At 43.8% G+C, this 25,675-nt stretch overlaps 1 protein-coding gene across 3 annotated transcripts in view; it reads right to left on the reverse strand.

Annotated features, from left to right (window-relative positions):
• LOC123506846 (SUMO-activating enzyme subunit 2-like) overlaps positions 1–25,675 on the reverse strand; it is a 254,108-nt gene that overhangs the window by 101,532 nt on the left and 126,901 nt on the right. For all 3 annotated transcript variants that reach the window (XM_045259200.1, XM_045259199.1, XM_045259201.1), the window contains exons 7-8: positions 20,557–20,675; positions 1,653–1,776 (exon numbers count right to left, since the gene is read on the reverse strand). In XM_045259200.1, the coding sequence (XP_045115135.1) occupies positions 1,653–1,776; positions 20,557–20,675 (243 nt within the window). The remainder of the gene's footprint in view (positions 1–1,652; positions 1,777–20,556; positions 20,676–25,675) is intronic.

Below are 25,675 nucleotides of genomic sequence, written 5' to 3' on the forward strand. Positions count from 1 at the left end.
CTCGAGTAGTTCCGTACACAAAAAGCTCCAGGACGGACCCAAAAAACTACAGACCCATATCCCTGTTGTCAGTGGTGGGTAAAGTGTTTGAGAGGGTCGTGGCAGAGGTGGTGTGTAGCCATCTCAAGGACAATGCCCTCCTCTCAGACCAACAGTTTGGGTTCAGACCTGGAAGGTCAACCTCCGACCTAATGATGCTTCTCACCAGGCAGTGGCAGGACGCCCTCGACGACGGCAAGGACACTATAGTGGTTGCTTTGGACATAGCTGGAGCTTTTGATAAAGTATGGCACAACGGATTACTAGAAAAGCTTCGTGCTAAAGGCATCCAGGGTGGCTTGCTACGACTCCTGGGAAATTACCTGCAGGACAGAAGCCTCAAGGTGGTTGTCAACGGGCAAACATCTGAGTCCCTGCCTGTGGAGGCATCAGTGCCACAGGGTTCAATTCTTGGCCCACTCCTGTGGAATATCTACGTGGATGATCTTCTCCAGCTACTGCCAGGAGTCATGGCCTATGCTGATGACTGCACCCTCTCCTATACCTATCCACGCCAGGACAGTGGGCGGGCTGCTGAGGCCATCAATCAGCAGCTACGAGTGATAGAGGAGTGGGGTGCTCGCTGGCAAGTGACATTCGCGCCGGAGAAGACACAGGCAATGGTTGTCTCTCGGTCCCCAGCCGCCATGGCAGCAATGGCAGGAAAGTTGTCTTTGGCGCTGCTGCTCTCCCACTCCAAGATGACGTCAAGATACTTGGAGTGGAGGTGGATCGAGGGCTGAGGTTTGACAGCCATGTCAAAACCATTGCCAAGAAAGCCTCTCACAGGATCTCCGCTCTCAGAAGGATCGCCAGTTTCCTCGACAGGAAGGGAGACTGCTGCTGTACAAGGCACAGGTGCGGCCCCACCTTGAGTACGCAGCTCTCTCCTGGATGTCCTGTGCCGCCACACACAGAAGGAGACTGGACAGCATCCAACGCCGCGCCATACGGCTAGTAGATGCTGCAATACCACCTCACCCAGAGCCTGAGCGTCCTCTTGATTCACTGGAACACCGCAGAGATGTGGCGGCGATCGTAGTGTTCCATAAGGCACAGGTGCAAAGAGTGCCACATCTGGCAGGGCTGCGTCATCCTCTAAGAGTCACCGCACGGAGCACGAGAACGGTGCTCAATGGTGGTGACGCCGTAGAGGTGCCGCGATCCCACGGGTGTCAGCATCAACGCACCTTCGCAGGACGCGTCTCCAGGATGTGGAACTTGTTCACGGCCGCGGTGCCTCACGTCCAGGAGATGAACACTCACAGTGTCAAACTGATGGCACATAAGTGGAGACAGACACTGCCAACTCCTCTGACACTCTTTGTGACGTGACACTCAGTGTAGTGCAGTGCGTGAATAGTGCTAGTGAAGTGAAACGAATAGTGCTCCATTTACATGCTGACCATCTTGTTTATTATCTATTTTTAAGTCTTGTAAATATTGTAGAGAAATAGATTGTAGTACCCTTAGAATAGGTAGCACACAACAGTGCGCCTTTGGGTACATGTTCTTCTGTATAAATTATGTTTAAATAAAAAAAAAAAGAGAGAGAGAGAGAGAGAGAGAATATGCCAACAATAATATCAGTACTAACAATCAGGCAAACCTACATTTCACATCAAATCTTGTCTTCCTCTGAATGCCAAAGATATGTGCCCTCAGATTTGCACAGGCACACACGAAGTCCATACTGCTTTCATCATCCTTGTCCCACACCAGTTCTGTCACTTCACCCTGTTTGTGTAGAAAGGGAATGGTATTACTATATAATCAGTTTTTTTGGGGGACATTCAACACAACTTTATTACCCGACTCTCTATGTAGTAAGGATGTTACAAAAACAAGTTAATTTAATATTTGTAAATTAAACAAATTAACAAATTATTAGCTTCAACAAGCACCAAGAACTAGGAATGTAGCAGGCAGAGGTTGTAGTCTGATATAAAATATTTCACTACCAAATTTCATACAATATGATATCAGTACTTTCAGCACCTATACAGTACAATAACCAATATTATCAAGTTTTTTTTTTTTTTATTTATTTATTTATTTATTTATTTATTTATTTTTGCTCTCATTAACATATGAGGTTCTCTATACAAGGGAAAAAATCAGCATTACATGTTTTTTTCACTTAATGTATGAGATTTCCAAGCCAATGAGAGGAAAAAAAGGGGGAAGAACACTGAAAATGGTAAGTCAGATTGCAAGTTTAACTATCTACAGAAGGCAACTAGTAATGGGAAACTAATCTCCAACAGAAACTACAAATCCTATTAACCTGTAGATGGTTATGACATCATTTGACATTCCCATAACAAAGGGCCAGGATGGTAATGATGTCAATTGACACTTCATTCATATTTATAGGACATGTGACCTACTATTCTACTACATAATCTTTTTTTTTTTCAGGCAAGTATGGAGACAAACAACGGTCAGTTGGAATATCTTTTCTCCCTTCATCTGAAATGAATTTCCCTCCCTTTCTCCTGCATGCAAGGAGGTGAGATGCTTGTCACTTGTCGAAGTACACATCATTTCATCCACATAATCATCCCACTCACACTAAGGAAGAGGATAAATAAGCCACAGAAGATTGGACTTCTTCCTCAATCTTTGAAGACTCCAATGGAGACCTTGACTACACCCCCACTGACACATGAAATAGACAAATCTAGTCATAAAAGCAAGTGATCACAAGTGAATCAATGTAGGAGGAGGTAGTAGACACCTACCGAAAGAATAACTTACTCCCAGTGAGATCTAATAGCACTAGTTCAGGTGCTGTGAACCTTCCATTAAAGCTAGTTGTGATCTCGTTGAATGTTTCCCTTTGTCTCACAACTCAAGGGGGTAGTCACAGCCTACCCTCTAAAGACAGCTCTCCTTCTTCACACAAAACTACATGCACTTACCACACATACACCCTTTGTAGTGGGTGTAGAAATAGTTGGCCTTCCTTGACATAAGGCTTTATTCAACGAAACTACAACTTGGGTGTTACTGGATGGAGCGCCAAATCCGATCTGCCTCAAGTAGGCACCGAGGGTTTACATATCACATGTGGATGAGATAATGAAGCAGTCGAATGAAGCTACGAACGTAGACTACCGTAATGAACAAGACTAAGTGAAGTGCTTCGAATACAATAGTACTTTCCCGAATATAAACCACCACATTCTCCCCTTCTTATTAAGCAAATCCCACATCTCATACATACAAATACAAATATATATACAAGTACTCTATACTCAATTCCTACCTAACTGACAGATACATCTATGTATATGTTAACCTATCTACAGGTTTTCTGAGTCTAGTAGATCGACGAAGTGGTTCAGGTTCCCTCAGTGACTCGGTGTCCATAGCATCAGCAGGAGTCTCAGCTTCTTGGTTTGAAATGCCGGAGGATTCGCTCTGGTTCACATCATCAGCGTCCAGAGAGGAGGGATTCTGGGATTTCTCTTCGGCAGATGAAGATAGACGCGTCTTAGCAGGCTGTCCTCTAGGTGTAGGTGCCAGATCCCCAGTCGAGACCATTGATTCCCTACCGTCAGGAAAACGAACCTTTGCATAATGGGGAGTGGTACTCACGAGGTCAACATCTTCTACAAGAGGATCAGATTTCGAGTTCCGAACAAATTTTCGTAAAAGTACTGGGCCGGGGGATGTCAGCCAAGAGGGGAGAGAATAGCCATTGGACGATTTCCTATGAAAGGAGAACAATCTCTCATGGGGTGTCTGATTAGTTGTAGTGCAAAGAAGAGATCTGATGGAATGGAGAGCATGATCTAATACTAGTTCCCACTGAGATTCATGAATTTTACGGGATTTGATTGCCAACTTAACAGCTTTCCATATAACTCCGTTCTCTCTCTCGCACTGAGCGTTTCCCTGGGGATGATAAGGAGTTGAATGAGTCATAACGACACCATGTTCCATGAGAAATTGTTGAACTTCTCGTGACATAAACTGTGCTCCTCTGTCTGAGTGAACAGAAGAAGGATATCCAAACAATGAGAATATCTTGTGGAAACAGGAAATTACGGTCTGTGCAGACATGTCTTGACAAGGAATGGCAAAAGGAAATCTAGAATATTCGTCAATGGCTGTGAATATATACTTGTTTCGAGTACATGAAGCCATGAAGTCTATAGACAACCTGTCAAAACAATTCAAGGCATTAATAAGTCTGGCTTTCGGTTTTCTAAAGAATTTAGGTTTCAACTCAGAACAAATAGAACATTGATTACAAACTCTCTTCACATCTTCCAAGGAGAAAGGCAAATTCTTAGTTCTGACAAAGTGATAGAGTCTCGTAATTCCAGGGTGACAAAGTGAAACATGAATATCTTCAAGTGAGGCAGGTGAAGAGGCTGAAGCAGTGACGCAAGATCGAGACAGAGTGTCACAAGGGATGTTATCAAGACCAGGGCGGTAGTGAATGTCAAAGCAGTACTCTGAGAGTTCTAGTCTCCAACGCATAATTTTGTCATTCTTGATCTTGGAAGAGTGTTTCATATCAAACATAAAAGACACAGCTTGTTGGTCAGTCAAAATTGTGAATCTCCTTCCCAAAAGAAACAACCTCCACTTACGCAAGGCTTCAATAACTGACATAGCCTCCTTTCCACAGCAGGTTGTCGCTTTTCAGATGAAGTCAGGGTCCTTGAAAAGAAAGCCACAGGTTTACCTAACTGGGAAAGGGTAGCGGCTAGTGAGGTACCGGAGGCGTCAGTCTCTACCAGCAAAGGCAAATCCTCATTAAATGCAGTGACAGAAGCCTGGCATATTTCATCTTTTAATTCATAGAAACACTTGACTGCTGAATAGTCTAAGGGAAAGTTATCTGATTTCAAAAGAGGTTAAATCCTATTTGAGTAATTTGGGATCCATTGCAGTAGTACGACAGCAATCCTAGTGTGCGTTCAAAGAAGCAGCGTTAGTGGGAATAGGCAATTCTGTAAGGGGTCTCAAACGCTTCAGGGTCTGGACTAAGTTTTCCATCGGAGATTAAGTACCCCAAGTAGTTTATAGTTCTCAAACTGTACTTGCACTTGTCTTCATTTAAAGTGAGATTGTATTTTGAAGCAACTTTTCTGAAACGAGTAAGATTGCTATCATGTTCTTCTGGGTTACTTCCACATACTATAACATCATCAATGTAAGCATAAGTAGAGGTCAAGTTATTATCATTAATTAATTGAGTAATGACCCTTTGGAATACTGCAACACTGTTAGTGAGACCGAAAGGAATGCGGTTGTATTGATATAATTGCCCATCGGCCTCAAAGGCAGTATACACTTTTTCATTATCCCTAAGTGGAATTTGGTAGTAAGCGCTCTTGAGATCTAACTTACTAAATACTTTATATTTAGCAAGATTGTGTACCATTTCATTAATTTTAGGGAAAGGATAGGCGTCTAACTGTGTGAAGCGATTAATGGTAGTAGAGTAATCAACAACCATGCGTTGTCTATGCCTCTCATCTTTTGTAACGAGCACCTGAGCTCGCCAAGGGGACTGGCTTTCTTCGATGATTCCTTTCTCTAGTAAACATCTCACTTCCTTCCGAATGAAATCTCGATCCAATTTACTGTACTGGCGACTAGGTGAAGAGATAGGCTTACAATCACTTGTTAAATTTGGGAATAATGAAGGAGGATTTACTTTCATTACGTTAACACCACATACTGTAAGTTTCTGCTTAGGACCTTGCAAATTGAACTCCACTGACTTATGCATTTCCATGAAATCTTGACCTAAAATTACCTTAGCACATAACTGGGGAAGTACAGAGAATTTAAAGTGAGGGTAACTGAAATTTCGGACCTCCAAATCAACGACACAATGCCCTAGAGTTGTAGCAATATCAGATGAGGCTAAAACTATTTGTTCTTTGGAAGACTTTACAGGAACCTCCAATAATTTAGTGACACAAGGATGCAAGAAACTAGACGTACTCCCACTATCCACAAGAGCAGTCAAACTAACACCGTTGACTCTTACGTTCATTGTGGTGCGATGTGGAGGGTCAGGCAACCCGGAAGCGCAGATGGTACTGGCAGCAACCTCATTTCTTGAGTAGGTAGTCTTGGGTGCTTTACAAGCTTTGCCAAGTGACCCTTCTTTCCACACTTGAAGCAGTCGACGTTCCTAGCGGGGCACCGCTGGCGAGGGTGGCGAGGGTTTCCACAGAAGTAGCACATACTCTTGCTAGCAGCTGCACTGGTTTCTTCAGCCCTTTCCGCCTGAGGATCCATGTCGCTACGTTTAGGAGGAGCAGAGATCGAAGAAGCAGATGAAAGGTTGCCAAGCAAGTAGGGGTCACATAAGTCTCTGCATTCCGTTGGGCTGAATCTAGACTTCTTGCGAGTTGCACAGATTCGTCCAGAGTAAGACTGTCTTTCTCCAGCAGTCTTTGACGTATCATCGGTGACTGCAGGCCAGTTATGAACGCATCGCGGATGGATTCTTGAGTATACGTATCAGAGGTGACAGCTTTAAATCTGCAGTCTTTCAACAACAACTTCAGAGAGCGAAGAAACTGATCAATTGACTCGCCACTCACTTGCTTCCTGGTCGCTAATTGATGTCTGGCGAAGATCACGTTTGTAGGCTTCACATAAATGGCTTTCAATACTTCTACGGCCGGTGTAGCTCTGGGAGTCGGAGATGTGGTTGTAGACTGAAGGAGAGACGTGATTGACGAGTAGTTTCAGCTTGTCAGGAGCAGGATCTCCGCTCAAGCTGTCCAAGAAGTTCTTAAATGTGCAATACCAATGCTCCCATTCAGCCGGCGTCGTGTCTTGTGATCCTCAAGCGATCCGGACGTAGAAGTTTCTCCATCACTGGCTTAGGTGAAGCAGAGGAAGAGTTTCGTTGAATAAATTGTAGTGGGTGTAGAAATAGTTGGCCTTCCTTGACATAAGGCTTTATTCAACGAAACTACAACTTGGGTGTTACTGGATGGAGCGCCAAATCCGATCTGCCTCAAGTAGGCACCGAGGGTTTACATATCACATGTGGATGAGATAATGAAGCAGTCGAATGAAGCTACGAACGTAGACTACCGTAATGAACAAGACTAAGTGAAGTGCTTCGAATACAATAGTACTTTCCCGAATATAAACCACCACACCCTTCACTCCAAATCAAAATTTAAAAGAAAAATATGACCCGAAATAAACAACATCTCGGAGTCCCCCTCTGGGGAGGAGACCAAAAATGTCCCCAGGTCGGACACCTCTCCTGTTGAAGACCACAAATGCCTATTAACTTCTGCAACATTCGCAGTCTTAGATCTAACTTTCAATCTGTGGAACACCACCTCTCCTCTACTAAACCTCATCTTCTTTTCCTCACCGAAACACAGCTGTCTGAGGCAACTTACAGTAGCCCTTCTCTGTTCCCTCCTACTTTCTCTATTCTCATTTTCATTCCAAAGCTGGATGTTGCGTCTATGTACGCAACGACTTAACTTGCTCTCGTGCCCACGCTCTTGAGTCTTCCGAATTTTCTACCATCTGGCTACGACTTAACAGTCACTCTCAAACTAAATTCATCTGTGCTGTTTATCTCTCCCCTAACTCTTCTGACTATAGTAATTTCTTCGACTACTTAACTTCTAAAGTGGAGCACATTCTGTCCCTCTACCCTTTCGCTGAGATTTCCATTCTTGGATATTTCAATGTTCACCACCAGCTTTGGCTTTCCTCTCCCTTCACTGACCACCCTGGTGAACTAGCCTTCAACTTTGCTATCCTCCATGACCTAGAGCAACTGGTGCAACTCCCTACTCGTATTCCTGACCGTCTTGGAGACACACCCAACATTCTTGATCTCTTCCTCACCTCTAACCCTTCTGCTTATGCTGTCACCCTTTCATCTCTGTTGGGCTCCTCCGATCACAATCTCATTTCTGTATATTGTCCTATTTTTCCAATCCTCCGCAGGATCCCCAAAGCGAAGGTGCCTCTGGCGTTTGCCTCTGCCAGTTGGGGGGACCTGAGGAGGTATTATGCTGATTTTCCCTGGAATGACTATTGCTTCCGTGTCAGAGACCCATCTCTTTGTGCTGAACGCATAACAGAGGTGTTAGTATCTGGCATGGAGGCATACATTCCTCATTCTTTTTCTCAACCTAAACCTTCTAAACCTTGGTTTAACTCAACCTGTTCTCGTGCTATACATGATAGAGAGATTGCCCACAAAAGGTACTTGAGCCTTCCATCTCCTGAATCTCATGCATTTTATATCTCTGCCCGGAATCATGCCAAGTCTGTTCTTCAACTTGCCAAACACTCTTTCATAAATAGGAAATGTCAAAATCTTTCAAACTCAAACTCTTCTCGTGACTTCTGGCATCTAACCAAAAACATCTCAAATAACTTCACTTCTTCATCTTTACCTCCTTTATTTCATCCTGATGGCACCACTGCCATCTCTTCTGTCTCTAAAGCTGAACTCTTTTCTCAAACCTTTGCTCACAACTCCACCTTGGACGATTCTGGGCTTGTCCCTCCCTCTCCTCCTCCCTCTGACTATTTCATGTCTACAATCAAAATTCTTCGTAATGATGTTTCCCATGCCCATGCTGTCCTAAACCCTCGGAATGCTTATGGACCTGATGAGGTCCCTCTTATTGTTCTCAAAAACTGTGCTTCTGTGCTTGCACCTTGCCTGGCCAAACTCTTCCAACTCTGTCTATCGACTTCTAACTTTCTTTCCTGCTGGAAGTGCGCCTACATTCAGCCTCTTCCTAAAAAGGGTGACCGTTCTAACGCCTCAAACTACCGTCCTATAGCTTTAATCTCTTGCTTGTCTAAAGTTTTTTAATCTATCCTGAATAGGAAGATTCTCAAACATCTGTCACTTCACAATCTTCTGTCTGATCGCCAGTATGGCTTCCGTCAAGGTCGCTCTATTGGTGATCTTCTGGCTTTCCTTACCGAGTCTTGGTCATCCTCTTTTAGAGATTTCGGTGAAACTTTTGCTGTTGCGTTAGACATATCAAAAACTTTTGATAGAGTCTGGCATAAAGCTTTGATTTCAAAACTGCCCTCTTACGGCTTCTATCCTTCTCTCTTTAACTTTATCTCAAGTTTCCTTTCTGACCGTTCTATTGCTGCTGTGGTAGACGGCTACTGTTCTTCTAAACCTATTAATAGTGGTGTTCCTCAGGGTTCTGTCCTGTCACCCACTCTCTTTCTATTATTCATTAATGACCTTCTTAACCAAACTTCTTGCCCTATCCACTCCTACGCTGATGATACCACCCTACATCTTTCCACGTTCTTTCAGAGACATCCAACCCTTCAGGAAATCTAATTTTTAATACTAAAATTTATTTCTTCACTTACCTGTTTTTCATAAAAAATATAGCAGTTCCACTGCTCCACATATTTTTTCACCGAGAAACCACCTGCTTTAGCGCTACGCCTGGCAGCGCGGCGCTCATTGCTACCGCCAGCACACTGCGTGGGCAACCGTCAGTTATTTCTCAAGGGAGAGAACCTGACTGGGGGAGGAAGGGAGGGCAGTGAAGTTTTGTATGAAAAAACAGGTAAGTGAAGAAATTAATTTTAGTATTAAAAATTAGATTTCTGTCACAGACACCTGTTTTTCATACAAAATATAGCAGACTCCAACATTGAAGGAGGCGGGAGTCAGAAGAAAGTGCCAGGCGTAGAGGGTGAAAACAAACTGTCCATATGTAGACACTAACCTCTTGGCTGAGGCCGGGCAGCATAGGGGTGCCAGCGGGCTCGGCTGAGGGTTTGGGAGGTCCTCCTAACCCGTGTGTCTAAAAGGGAGCAGGCCTTAGGGGTCAGGGGATGAGTGTTCCAGGAGCGTGCTCAATACCCTGACGCAGAGGAGAGAACCCCGGCTACTGACCCAATCAACTAAGACGAGCAGTGTAAGTGAGCACTGGGGTGTTCACCTGAGGGAGCCGAAGCATTACCCCAGAGCAAGGAGGACCTTGTGGTAGTTGTCAGCCCACAATGTGACCGGCTGCAATAACTGGACCCAGGGAAAAAACGTCGCCTTCCTTCCGCACTATATCGTGGAGATAATGGTCGGCAAAGACCGAGTGAGTCCTCCAGCGTGCTGCCTTCAGGATGGTCGGAACCGAGCAGTTTTCCCAGAGGAGCATGGAGGCAGCAATGCCACGGATGTCATGGGCACGGGCATTGACCTCGAGGCAGACAGAGTCAGAAATAGCCTCATGGGCAGACTTGATGGTATCCCTGAGGAAGTATGAGATGGCCGCTTTTGACATAGGTCGAGAAGGGCGTTTAACTGCAACAAACAGATTCCTGGGCCTTGTCTCTGAAGCAGTCCGTTGTAAGTAGTGGCAGAGAGCCCGAACAGGGCACAAAAAGCGCTCCTCATCCATGGAACCGAGAATGGAAGTAAGGCTCTTAATACGGAATTCCCGGGGCGTGCTGTGAACTCCGTATCCGTCTTAGCAATGAACTCAGGAGATAGCAGACCATAAGATCCTGTCCTTGCCAGCTAGTCCGGGAGGAGAGGGCCTGGATCTCCCCTATCCTCTGCGCTGTAGCTAATGCCAGGAGAAAAAGAGTCTTCCTGGTCAGGTCCCTGGAGGACGAGAGCCTAAGGGGCTCAAAGGGGGCCTTGGACAGGTAGCGAAGAACTACATCCAGGTTCCAGGAAGGACTAAGATTCCTAGTAGGTCTGCGGGGTTGAGAAGAGCACGCCTTGACAATAGCACTCAACACCCGGTCATTGTTGAGGTCCACGCCCCTGATTGCAAAGACTCCATTCAGCATGGCCTTATAACCCTTAATGGCAGAGGTAGAGAGATTGCAATCCTGGGGCAGGTGAACGAGAAAATCTGCGACCTTTTGGACAGTGGGATTGGAGACAGTGTGGCCGTGATCTTTGCACCACTTCCTGTACACCTTCCACTTGTGCTGATAGTTGGAAGCAGAGGAAGGCCTCTTGTCATAAGATAAGAACTGGGCCACCTTAGAGGAGAAACCCCTGTGCCTCAGAAAGCGCTGGATAGTTTTCACCCTGTCAGCTGAAGCCCGGGGAGACCGATGTGGAACTTGTGGATGTGTGGCTGTCTCAATAGATCTTTGCGAAGAGGGAGGCGGCGGGGAGGCTCCACCGACGCCGCCATCAGATCTGGAAACCATTCCTTCTGAGGCCAGTAAGGGGCTATGAGGATGAGACGGGTGTTCCGGGAAGCCCGGAGCTTGTTGAGAACTCTCCTGATGAGGGGGAAGGGTGGAAAGGCGTACAGATCCTGGTTGTCCCAATTGTAGAGGAAGGCGTCTGTGGCGATGGCGCGGATCCTGAAAGGAGGACACAAAGTTCGAATCCGTAATGAGACGAGTGGCGAACAGGTCGACTGTCGGGTAGCCCCAGACCCGCCACAGCAGGTGACAAACATCCATATGTAAGGTCCACTCTGTGGACAGGGATTGGTGTCGGCGGCTGAGGCAGTTGGCCACCACATTGACTGAGCCCCTCACAAACTGGGGCAAGATTGACACTGCATGCGCTTCTGCCCAGTCGAGGACCTGGCGTGCCTCGAGGTTGAGAAGGATAGAGTGAGTATGAGTACCCCCTTCCCTGTGCAGGTAAGCGAGGGCCGTGGTGTTGTCCGAGAAGACAGCGACACCTGAGCCCCTCACCACCTCCGTGAAGTGCTGGAGGCCGAGGTGGATCGCACGGAGTTCTAAAACGTTCATGTGGAGCGTCTGTTCCTGGATGTTCCACAGGCCACTCACAGAAGCCTGGAGGAGCGACGCACCCAAGCCGACTGTAGAGGCATCCATGTAGAGAAGGTGGTCCGGAATGGCAACCTGAAGAGGCTGACCCTGCCCCAAGTTCTCGTCCTCCAGCCACCATTCCAGGTCCTGACGTGAAGCACTGTCCCAGCTGACCGGATGGTCGTCTAGCATCGACCACCTGTCCGATTGCTGGTTCAGTTGGATCTGCAGGAGATGCGTCCGCCTCCTGGATCCCAGCACTAGATGTATGAGGGAAGACATGTGCCCCAGAAGTCTCAACCAGTGCTCCGCTGGGGGGGACGGGCAACTGAGGAAGGAGCAGAGTAAATCCTGGTGGCCTCGAATCCTCCCCTGGGTCGGGAAAACCCTCAAAAGAGGGAGCGAATCACCATCCCGAGGATGGTCTTCTGTGCAGGGGTCAGGGATGACTTCTCCCAATTTACTCGGATGCCCAGGTCTGACCAGAGCCTGAGCAGACAAGCTGTGGCGTGTCGAGCTTCTACCGCTGAAGAGGCGGAAGCCCTAACGATGGAACTCCGCCGAGACAGGAGCCATCAGACGAGTGAAAACCTGCAGAGCAGTGGAGAGACCGAAGCAGAGGACTCGAAACTGAAAGTGGTACCCCTCCCACACAAAGCCCAGGAACTGACGGGTGTGGGGATGAATGGGCACCTGAAGATATGCGTCCTGAAGGTCCAGTGACACCATCCAGTCATCCTGTCGGATGGCCGACATTACCGTCCGGACAGTCTCCATCCTGAATTTGGTGGTGACGACGTACTTGTTGAGGAGGGAGAGGTCGATGATGGGGCGGAACCCGCCTGTGGCCTTTGGAACGACAAACACATGGCTGTAGAAACCTGGGGAAGGAGGCGCTTCCTCTATAGCCCCTTTTGTCCAGAGACGCTGGAGCTCCATCTCGAGGGCGAGACCATTGGGTGACCCTGGGGCATAACCCCTGCGATCCTCGAAGAGAGTGGTCAGGGGTGGAGGGGAAGAGAAGGGGATCTGGTAGCCTTCCCGCAGAACACTGAGGACCCATTCCTCTGCCCCGATCTTGAGCCAACCTTCCCAGCAAAGGGCCAGACAGGCCCCCACCACCCCATGGTGAGAAAGACTGTCATTTCCGAAAGGGCTTATCCCTCCGTCCTCCTGACTGCCCACTAGGGCGGGCAGAGAGCGGTCCGGAAGATCCACCCCGAGGATTCCCAAGACGAGGGCGAACTTGTGCTCACCAGGGAGGAGCAGCCGGAGGCCTCAAGGCTGAGGGGGCAGAAAGATGAGAACCGCGCTCCACCAAGGGAGTACCGGTGGCTGGACGTAGACAAGCCAGGGCCCTGAGAGCAGTCTCATGGAGAGTCATGGCAGCATTACTCTTGGAAGACTGGAACGCCTCCTGCAGCTTGGCCTCATCAAAGAGGAGAAGAGAAAAGATGGGGGACCGTCTAAGGATGCCCTTCTCCACCTGAGAGAAGATGGGTCTGAGGTGGGCAATGTAGGACTCCCTTCTCCAGGCCCGAAGTTTGGCATTGACGTAAGTAGAATCATGGCAGATGTCATTCAAGGCCATACGAACAGCCTTAAAGAGCTGTCCCTCTAAATCCAATAAGTGTGAGGGGAGATGCAGTACCGTCAGTAGGTGAAGGGCACCTAAGCACCAAAAAGAGTAGTTGAATGCGTCCAGAGAACGACCAACCACTCCCTCCATCCTGACGACCTCCTGCTGGTCACGGATAACCCTCGGCTCACGGGAGCCCGAGTTCAAGGCATGGTGCAAGTCCTGGTTAACGGCAGTAGCCTTCCCTGAGCCTTCCTGGTCCAATACTGCGTACATCCTGGCAAACCTGCCTGAAGGATAACCAAGAGAAGCCGGCTTCCTGTCGTTGGCCTTCAGGTAAGCATTGTTGGCTTGCTCCCTGAAGAACTGGAGGGGTTGAACCCTAGCGAGGAGAATTGGCCCTCCCTGTGACTCAGGTGCACCAGCTCCGGGCGTGAGAGGACCCTCTTGCTCAAGCCTTTGCCCCCTCGCGTCCTCAAACACTGAATTGATGTAATCCATCATGCGATGGTATATGGAGGCCGATGGTGGCTGGGTCTCATCCTCCTCCAGCCCCCCAGGGATGTGGAGGGACGGGGCAGGTCCTGGAGACAAGGAGGCCCTGCCACCCCGAACAAGAAGGCCGGGGAAACCATGGAGTACCTGTCTATCAGTGCTATCCATGAGGAGAAGGTCACTACCCCAGAGACGGGCAGTCCAGGGGGTGCCTCCAGGAGCGGAGACGCCAGCCACAGAGGGGAAGTGCACACCTCGAGGGGAGAGGAGGTTCTGGCGCCTCTCTGGCGTAAGACAGTGGGTTTGGTAGGACGTAGGGGGGTCAGCTGACTCTGAGCCCCTAGCGGCCGAAAGGACATAGGTGGCAGCCCGTGGAAAGGGCGTGGGCAAGCCACCTGGTAGGCAAAGGGGCAGAGCATCACCTTTGCCTGGGCCCTCACCCTGGGCCTTGGGGGAGGGGCCAGGAGCAGTGCACTGGTCCACCCTCTCCCTGTCCCCCCACACCGACCGGGCCTGGGAAGGAGCCAGGGCACCGGTCACCACTGAGGTGGAGCGGGACTTCTTGATCCTTCTAGCGTCATCCTTAGGAGGATGAGAACGCTTGGAAGCCACCTCAAGCCCCCGGACGGGGCCCCCTGGCCCCCTGAATTGATGTGACTGCACACACCTTTTTGCGTCAGGACTCTGGGGGAGCAGGACACTGAACTTCATCAGGTCTCTGTCCGAGGACGAGGGGAGAGCTGAAAGAGGTGGGTCAGTAGCCAGGGAAGACACAGGGTTATGTAACTCTCCCAACCGTGAAGACACCAGGCTGTAAACAGAAGCAAGGAGTTGCTCCTGCCAGGATTCCAAAAACAGGGAAAGATCTATAGAGACTGGAGGCTTAGACCCCTGCTGAGAAGCTGAATCATCAGCAGTGAACTCATCCTGAGAAATTACACTGCCTGCCTGAAGGGCAACACCTCCAACAGAACCAGCAGAGGAGACCTGAGAGCTAGAATCCCCAGACATATGGCTCGTGTCACTGCTGATACCAGACCGGGTAAGAGAGCCCTTAGACTTACCCTTTAAGTTAGCTTTAGCCTCCGCTTGCCTCAACCCACATTGATACTTGTAGGTGGTAAGAATCTTATCCTTGCTCCAGCCAGAACACTCATCACACCTCTTACTTAGGCTGCAGAACTCCCTGCACTTGATACAGACCGAATGAGGATCATGGAGGACACTACCCAAGACCCTGGAACAGTCAGGCCTAGAGCAAATCCGCCTCATGGGCTGTGGCGAAGGAGACGTAAACACTGCAGAAGGACCGGCAGGGGCGTCCATATGGCTGGCCAAAACACCCTCCAGGACGGGAACAGACAGCCCCGGAGACACAGAAACATCACTAGAATCTTCCTCCATAGAAACAGGAGGAGAAAAGAAGGCGAAAAAAGGCGAGGAAGAAAGGAAGCAGCGGCGGAAATGCAGGTCTACTCGCTTTGCGCGCCGAGAAATAACTGACGGTTGCCCACGCAGTGTGCTGGCGGCAGCAATGAGCGCCGCTGCCAGGCGTAGCGCTAAAGCGGGTGGTTTCTCGGCGAAAAGGTATGTGGAGCAGTGGAACTGCTATATTTTGTATGAAAAACAGGTGTCTGTGACAGAAATCAACAGATCATGCGGGGACACCACGGAATGCCTGACTTCCGATCTTTCTAAGATTTCCGATTGGGGCAGAGAAAATCTAGTAGTTTTCAATGCCTCAAAAACTCAATTCCTCCATCTATCAACTTGACACAACCTTCCAGACAACTATCCCCTCTTATTCAATGACACTCAACTGTCTCCCTCTTCCACAATGAATATCCTCGGTCTGTCCTTTGCTCATAATCTTACTGAAACTTCACATCTCATCTCTTGCTAAAACAGCTTCTATGAAATTAGGTGTTCTGAGGCGTCTCTGCCAGTTTTTCTCGTCCCTCCAACTGCTTACTCTGTATAGGGGCCTTATCCGTCCCTCTATGGAGTACTCTTCGCATGTTTGGGGGGAGTTCCAGTCATACAGCTTTGCTTGATAGGGTGGAATTGAAAGCTCTTCATCTCATCAACTCCCCTCCTCTGACTAACTGTCTTCAGTCTCTTTCTTACCGCCAAATGTTGCATCCCTTTCTATATTTTATCGCTATTTTCATGATAACTGTTCTACTGATCTTGATAACTGTTCTACTGATCTTGCTAACTGCATGCCTCCCTTCCACCTGCGGCCATGCTGCACAAGGCTTTCTTCTTCCTCTCATCCCTATTCTGTCCAACTCTCTAATGCAAGAGTTAACCAGTACGCTCAATCATTCATCCCTTTCACTGGTAAACTCTGGAACTCCCTCCCTGCATCTGTATTTCTGAATTCCTACAACTTGTCTTCTTTTAAGAGGGAGGTATCGAGGCATTTGCTCCTCTAATTCTGGCTGACGGTTTTGGCACTTCTTTAACTCTTTGGAGAGCCAGCGCTCAAGTGGGCCTTTTTCTAACTTTCTTTTTTTTGCCCTTGGCTGGCCCTCTTCCCTACATATAAAGAAAAAAAAAAAAATATGATATACCAAATTGGCTGCTCCCTACAAAGTGATGACATGCTATACCTAGTCTGCAACAACACTGCAAACATAGCATATCAATAAATACAGATATTCTCCATTATACAATTCACCATTATACAATACAATATTTGCTTTTTTACTATCCTAGTTCTACTATACAAGAAATGGCTTTGTTTTTTATGATATCCCAAATAAGCACACATTTACTCTAGACACTAGTACAACGAACCTTCAGTTTTTTCCACAGTTCAGTTATAATCCCTTCATTTTTATATAGCTTGTCACTGGAACCTAAGTACTCTTATACAATAAAATGGGGAAATCCCAATTTACCATGAAGAAATCAGCCATTTTATTTGATAAAATACATGGTAAATTATGGCATGCTACCAAAGGTAAAGATACTCTTTGATATACGTTCATAATTGGTTTGTGAAAATCAAAGCATAAAGTGAATCATTGTATAGCAAACTTAATAATGAATACAAAAAAAAATGGTAATGCATTCCAAGACCTTTCATAAACACTGTGAAATATAATATGTAAAGATAGTTATTGTATAATAAAAGACATGTTAAACAAATAAAATAAACACAATAAACCAAAAATCTATGATAAATAGAAATCATTACTATACTTAACTCTCACTGTAATGCCATGTATCTCTATACAAGTGCCTCCTTAAACTCCATAAAAAATTGCAAAATATCATAGGTAAATACATATACTGCCTATATTAAGAAAATACATGATACATATATAAAAATAAACAAAAATAAAGCAATAAAATAAGTAACATTCTTTCATACTTACTTTAAATCTAATCTTGTGTCCATATGTTTTAACCATTCCCCAAGGCTGAAGTGGCCTAAGTACTACAATCCAAAATATAATCTATATATAAGTATCCTTCAAAGCCATAAAAATCATGAAATGTCGTATGTAAATACAGTCATTGCATAAATCAATAAAACACACATTACATGAAGAAAATAACACAACAATAAAGGAATAAAATTCAGATAATAAAAACTATTACTGTACGTACTTACTCTCACTCTACTCTAGTGTATCCCACCCTCTCCATGGCTGGAGGGGCCATTCCATACACCAAACATTCACCCAAACAAATGCTTTTGTACAGGGGAATATATCATTATACCCATTAAGAGAGAGAGAGAGAGAGAGAGAGAGAGAGAGAGAGAGAGAGAGAGAGAGAGAGAGAGAGAGAGAGAGAGAGAGAGAGAGAGAGAGAGAGAGAGAGAGAGAGAGAAATAGGGTGTCAGAGACCTTTATAACATAACATAACATAAATAATAGGATAACAAAGGGCCACCAGGGCCCATCTAGGTTATCCTGTATCAGTCGCACAGCGACCTCGTCATCAGTACTTAAAGATACACTTACAAGTACACAATACATTATATACTAATTCTAAATATTTGGCCCATTAACAGGAGTAAGTCCTGCAGCGAAATCCTCTACAATTTGTGGTCCCCATACATGGGGATCATGTCTTGTTTAACTGTAGTAAATTTCTTATAAAAACTATCATGCAGTGCTATACATAATTATAAATCTAATAAATTTAAGTGCTTATCTAATCTGTTTTTAAACATTGTCAAACTAGTGCTATTTACAGCCGTCTCTGGCAATGCATTCCAGAAGTCTACCACCCTATGACTAAAGAAATATTTTCTTATATCTAACCTGCAGCCTTGCTTTCTAATCTTCCTGCCATGATTTCTAGTCCTACTTCCCTCCTCTAAGGTAAAGAAAGATCTCACATCTATGTAGTTTGTATCTGAGAACATTTTAAATAACTCTATCATATCCCTCTTATACATCTCCTCTCAAATGAAAACATGTTTAATTCCTTTAATCTATCTCTATAGTCCAGGCGCTTCAAAGCTGGTATCATCCTAGTTGCTCTTCTCTGAACTGCTTCTAACATGTTGATATCCTGCCTATAGTGGGGTGACCAGGCCTGTATGCAATACTCTAAATGGGGCCTAACATAGGAATTATATAAGCTACGCACCACTTCCTTACTTTTATAACTAACATTTCTATTTATAAAACCCAGGATCCTATTTGCCCTATTTCTTGCTTCTAAACATTGCTTTGAAAATTTCATAGTCGACAGCTGTCTATCACTACTCCTAAATCCTTTCCTTCCTCTACTGCCTCTAGCCAACATCCCACCATCTCATAGTTAAAGTTTGTGTTGTCTTTACCTAAATGCATAACCTGACACTTTTTAGAATTAAACTCCATCTGCCACCTGTCTGCCCATGCTATCAGCCTGTCCAGGTCTCGTTGTATTCTGTAATTGTCCTTTTCACCCTGTACTGCACATGCTATCTTAGTATCATCTGCAAACTTTGATACTTTGCTACTAATTCCTATATCTAAATCGTTAATGTACACCAAGAAAAGAAGAGGTCCTAGCACTGATCCTTGGGGTACCCCACTAACCACTTCCTTCCACTCAGACATTGCCCCATTTAATACTACTCTCTGTTTCCTATCAGAAAGCCATTCACTAATCCAATCAACTAACCTACCTCCTATCCCATGTAGTCTCAATTTGTACACTAGCCTCCTATGCGGTACCTTATCAAACGCCTTGCTAAAATACATTGGCAGACTTTTTCATGATTAACTGGGCTTTCCTATCTTATTATGTAAAAATAGTTAGGCTCCAATGGCAAACTGTATAAAAACAAATGTGTGATAATTAAACCATGAAAAAACTGAGATTCACTGTACTTTTGTGCAAAGCCAATGGGTAGGTACTCGAGATATCATAACACTTAAACAGCATACCATATAATAGAAATAGAACTAGGGTAGTAAAAACATAACAGAACTAAGGTAGTTAAAAAAAAAATCACAAAAGTGAAATACCACAATAGTGAACTGTATATAGGGGAATATCTGTACAATGTTTCCCCTATACTTCAGTACTTCTGAAATTATTTCATTAACACCTGAAGGTTTGCAACACTTAGCCAAGCCTCTCTTTACCTCTCCCCTACTAATTCTAATCTACATGAACACTTGATCTTCACCCACTTCCATATCTCATAACTTTCCACTACATTAAATCAGCAAAATGTTTTTCACACAACTTCCATATCCTACCTACTATTAATAGGAATTCCGTTTATCTATATTTATTTTCATCACATTTCCTTTCTTCTATTACCAATAACAACTCCATCCTCTCTCTTCAACTTCAAATTCTTCTCCTTCCCTCTGTCTCAGTTTAATTGCATAGTAAATTATTCGGATTTAATTTGCTACTTAGTTTCCTAACAAACTTCATCTACACTTTTATCCTTTTTACTTTTCTTATTAACTATTGCCTTTTCCCATTCCAAGACTTCTATCCAAAATGGGAGGCTGTGGCGTAGTAGATAAGGTGGGGAGCGTGTGATCGGGCAGATGTCCGCACATAGGTTTGAATCCCACCACATACCACTTTGAAGCTATGCCATTTGTCGAGTGGTTTAAAGTTAACTATATGTCACCATGATACCCAGGTTCTAGGTGGTTACACCAAAGATACACTTGGGTGGTGCCATGGGCCCTAATATGGGTAACACTATAAATAAAATTACCTACGCCACTATTGGGCAGAAGCTTAACAGCACTTCTTACATATACTCTTCAAGTATGCCTACAGGTGCTATATGGGAAAAAAAAAAAAAAAATTAAATAAAAAAAAAATCCTATGGCACACACTCATATGGTTTCCCTTCTTTTCTGTTTATAAAATCCCATCTGTCCATCATGCCCTTCCCTTTCTCCTTATACCTAACAATTTCTGCTGCCAGTGTAGTTATTAGTCACTACCTCATTTATGCTTGTTCTCTACCCTGATTTTAACATATCTCAGTCTCTCACATAACTTTCCCTCATACTGCATTGTCATCTCCATTCATTCATATTTCTGCAACAGAAAACTCACCTTTCAGTATACCATTCAAGAAAGTAAAATTTCCATAATGTTTTGTAAAACTAAGTTGACAGAAAGTGCATCCACAATAGAAACCAACACACATTATTAAGATGTATCTGAAAACAAATCCAAACGTGTATTCTTACCCCAAGTCTTTTTCTTATGCTTTGAACAGCAGAAGAAAAAATCTCTTGGCACTCCTTCACACTCCACAATCGCTGATCTGCTATGCCACCTTTGTCATTCTTAGCTTCTTTCTCCTCATCTGTATTAAAGAGAACAGATTGTAATTCTCTCTCTCTCTCTCTCTCTCTCTCTCTCTCTCTCTCTCTCTCTCTCTCAACTAGTGATATTTTAGGTGATAAAGTTCATAATTTAAAATAACATCTTCAAAAGTTACTTTTCAATATAAAATCAGTATGAAATCTAAATATTATGGTATAATCTTGGTATAATAGACTCCTCATTCTTGCTGATGTGATACCAACCATCTATATGATCTTCATTGTTCAATCATCTTTTCACAATAAAAAAAAAAATTCATTAACGTGCATTTGTTTGTTCCTCAGTTTTGTTCCAGACCTGGATGCTACGTCTATGTACACAACAACTACTTGCTCTCATGCCCATGCTCTAAGTCTTCTAAGTTTTCCACCATCTGACTTCAGAGACCCTCTCTAACTAAATTTATCTGAGCTGTAATCATCTTACCTAACCAAATTCTTGGAGACCTCAATATTCACCAAACTTTTGGCTTTTTCTCCCTTCACTGACAATCCTGATGAACTAGCCATCAACTTTGCTAGCCTCCAAGCCCTACAGCAACTGGAGGAACACCTCAATCATACTCCTCACTATCTTGGATATATGCCCAACATCCTTTACTTTTTCCTAACCTCTATTCCTTCTGCTTATACTGTTACCCTATCTTCTCTGTTGGCCTTCTCCGATCACATGCTCATATTTGCATCTTTTCCTATTTCTCCAACCCCTCCTAAGGAACCCCTAAAATAGAGGGGCCTCTAGAATTTCCAAGAAAGAGCAGAAAAGATATTCAAATGGTTATAGGACTGAAAAAAGAAAAATACAAGTATTTCTTAATTTATGTGTTTAGAATATACAATTTTGGAATAACATAAGGTTATGAACTTAATTATGTTGTTTATATTACACATATAATTCAGAATAACATGATGTTAAGATAATCAGTGTCACCAGATGTTCCCCACGCGTAGCAACAACATGATGTTCCTTCACGCAGTGCTTCAAGCTGATAATTAGTAACAATAGTAGTGTGCAGGTGACAATTTTCTATCTGCGCATAGCTAGTTTGTTTGATATTCCACATCTAACATTCTTCAAGTTAACCTTTACTTTCCTGGTACTTAAATTATTTTCCATCTCCATCTCTGGGGAAAAATGTCAAACTTAGAAAATACCAGAAAAGAGTTTAAATTATAAAAATCCATTTCTGTTTGTAATTCAGAATACGATATACATTCCAGCCTACTATGACCTCTGAGAGTAAAGTTAATGGATTATCAAAATTCCTCCCATGACTGTGGTGTAGCCTGTCAAGGGGAAATAACCCCACAGTGCTGCAACACAGTGCAAATTCTCTCTCTCTCTCTCTCTCTCTCTCTCTCTCTCTCTCTCTCTCTCTCTCTCTCTCTCTCTAATGCATTTCATTTGGGTAGAGAAATTGTACTTCCAGGGTGTGTATTTACCTAGTTGTATTTACATTTGTTTGTTTGTGTGTGTATTCACCTAGTTGTATTCACCTAGTTGTAATTTTACAGGGCTTGGGTATCATACTCGTGTGGCCCCGTCTCCATATCTACACACATCCAACTTTCCTTTAATACTATGCACACTCCTCGCTGACACCACCTCCTCACTCAAACCATTCCACACCTCCACACATCTTTGTGGGAAACTATATTTCTTCACATCCTTCAAGCATATTCCCTTGGCTATCTTTTTACTGTGTGATCTCGTAGTTCTATTTAAGTTTTCCTCTCTCAACATCATTTGCTCATTATCCACTTCATCCAGTCCGTTCAACAGTTTATAAACCTGTATTAAATCTCCTCTTTCTCTTCTTTGTTCCAAGGTAAGCAAATTCATTTCTTTTAATCTCTCCTCATAGGTCATTTCTGCCAATTCCGGAATCATTTTTGTTGCCATTCTCTGCAATCTCTCCAACTTCCTTATATGCTTCTTTTTATAAGGGGACCAAACCACTCCAGCATATTCCAATCTTGGTCTAATTACCATACTAATTAATTTCTTCATCATATCTTTATCCATATAATGAAAGGCTAATCCAATATTTCTTATCAAATTATACGTTTCTCCAAACATCTTATCAATATGAACCTCAAACTGCCCATGGTCTTGTATTATCACTCCCAAATCCTTTTCCTTTTCCACCTTTTTCAACACTACTTCTTCACCCATCTTATATGACCCTCTTGGCCATCTTCCACTCTTCCCCATCTCCATCACATGACTTTTGCTCAGATTAAATTCCATTTCCCACCTCTTGCTCCACTCCCAAATCTTATCTAGATCTGCCTGTAAAGTTTCACAATCTTCTTCACTCTTCACACACCTACACAACTTCGCATCATCCGCAAACAAATTAATATAACTGTTTACTCCCTCTGGCATGTCATTAATATATAGGAGGAATAGTATTGGTGCCAGCACTGAACCTTGTGGGACTCCACTCTCAACCACCAACCAGTCCGACTTTGCATCCCTTATTACCGTTCTCATCTCCCTCCATCTCAAGTAATTTTCCATCCACTTTAACACTTTTCCTTTCAGTCCTCCATAAATCTCTAATTTCCATAGCAGTCTCATGTGAGGTACCTTGTCAAAAGCTTTCTTTAAATCCAAATATACACAGTCCATCCATCCCTCTCTCTTGTATTTTGTCAACCACTCTTGAATAAAAGCTCAGTAGATTTGTTACACATGACCTCCCTTTCCTAAAGCCAAATTGATGATACGATAATAACTTATGATCCTCCAGGAACTGTATCCAATATTTCTTTATCACCTTCTCACAAATCTTACCGACCACACTTGTTAGAGACACAGGTCTATAGTTAAGAGGCTCTTCCTTACTGCCTCCCTTATAAATGGGCACCACTTCAGCTCTTTTCCACTCTACTGGTACTTCCCCTGTTTCTAATGAGCACCTTATAATATCATATAATGGATCAATCAATTCTTCTCTACATTCCTTCAATAATTTTCCTGAAACTTCATCTGATCCCATCGCTTTATCATCTTTAAGTTCCTCCAACATTTTATATAACTCCTTTTTAGGTATCTTAATGTCATCCATGTGCACATTTCCTTCTACATTCTGAGGCTTTACAAACATTGTTTCTTTAGTAAATACTTGCTGAAACCTATTATTTAGCAATTCCACGATACTCTTAGGGTCATCTACTATCCCTTGCTCTCCTTTTAACCTTTCAATGGACTCTCTCTTTTTAAGTTTACCATTTATGAACCTGTAAAACAATTTTGGATGTTCCTTACTCTTGTCTACAATATCTTTTCAAATTTTCTTTCTTCCTCCTCCTTATTCTCACATACTCATTTCTCGCCACTCTATAATTCTCCTGCTCTTTTTCCATCTTTTCCAAGCCACATCTCTCTTTTCCTTAGCCTTAACACAAGTTGCATTAAACCAATCCTTTCTTCCTTCCTCTCTCGGTTTATACTTTGGTACAAATTTCATAACTCCTTCTTTATAATATTTCATAAAAATCTCATATTTTTTTGCACTTCTCTGATTTGTAACATCTCCTCCCAATCTAATTTTCTGAAATAATTTTTCAAACTTTCTGTGTCCATCTTTCTATAATTCAATCTACCACTCCTGTATGTCTCGTCTTTCCTTCGCTGTGTTGTTGCTATCTGCATTTCCATAACCACATGATCACTCTTTCCCAAAGGACATTTGTATTGTATATCTCCACATAGGTACACTTCTCTTGTTAACACCAAATCCAGTCTAGCCGGTTCATCATCTCCTCTATATCTAGTATTTTCCTTCACCCTCTGTTCCATCATATTTTCCATCATTAGATTAAGAAATCTCTCTCCCATGCTTCCTCTCCAACACCACTTACTAGATTTTCCCAATCCACCTCCTTACAATTAAAATCTCCTACTAGTATCACCTTTCTTTTCCAGATAATACACTTTCCAAACTCTGTAAAGTATCCTTGATCATATTGTCGTATTCCTTAATGTCCAAGAATTTGTTTTAGGAGGTACATAGGTCACCATGATTATTAATTCTTTTCCATCACTTTTTATCCTTATGCTTATCACTTCTGCATTGTTCTTCCCATACCAAACCTTATCCACATTTATTTATTTCTTCGTCATAATCATAACTCCTCCTCCACCTTTACTCTCTATCCTTTCTCCATATATTATATTTATTATCCAAATTTACCTTTGTTTTTCATGTAATTTTGTCTCAGTCAAACACACTATATCAGGCTTCTCCACCATCATATAGTCTTGCAATTCCAATCTACTTGACAGTATCCCATCTATATTAGTATACATTACGGTCCACCCACTGCTCCTCTAGGGGTTCCTCCGTATTCCTTCTTTCCACATACCACTTTCTGACTCTCTCTCCTATAACTCTCCAAAAAAACTTTTCTCTTTCCTCCTCAGACCGCTCATCATTTTTCCTTCTCGCCTCTTCCACCAATTCCTTATATCTTCTCCTCTCTTCCTCATTTCTATTTTTCTCACAAACACCTCTTTACAACCTTCTACCTCTCTTAACTTTGATGTTCTATATAGGATATCCTCCGCAGATTGTTGTGACTTCAGTACTACTTTAATCGGTCTGCTCACTCCCTCCTTATACGGACCCAGTCTATGGATCTCTTCCACTTCTTCTTGTAGGTCTTTTTTTTCATCATCATTTAGATTTTTTAACAGATCTCTTACCGTTTTTAATTCTTCCTTAATTCTCTTAGGCTTATATGTTATATTTTGTTCTTTCATCCCAAATATTAACACACTCTTCTTCTTTTCTGCTATTTCTCTTATCAATGTTTCCTTATTCTTCATAACTTTAACCAGTTCCTTGGACCTTTCTTTTTTGTCTTCCTTCAACTGATCTTTAATTATTTCTTGTAATCCAACCATCTCTGCTTCCCTCGACTCAGTCCATTGTGTTTTCTTCAGTTCCCATTCCTTTCAAACCTTTCATTC

Source organism: Portunus trituberculatus, chromosome 21, assembly GCF_017591435.1.
Source record: "Portunus trituberculatus isolate SZX2019 chromosome 21, ASM1759143v1, whole genome shotgun sequence".
Lineage (NCBI taxonomy): Eukaryota > Metazoa > Arthropoda > Malacostraca > Decapoda > Portunidae > Portunus > Portunus trituberculatus.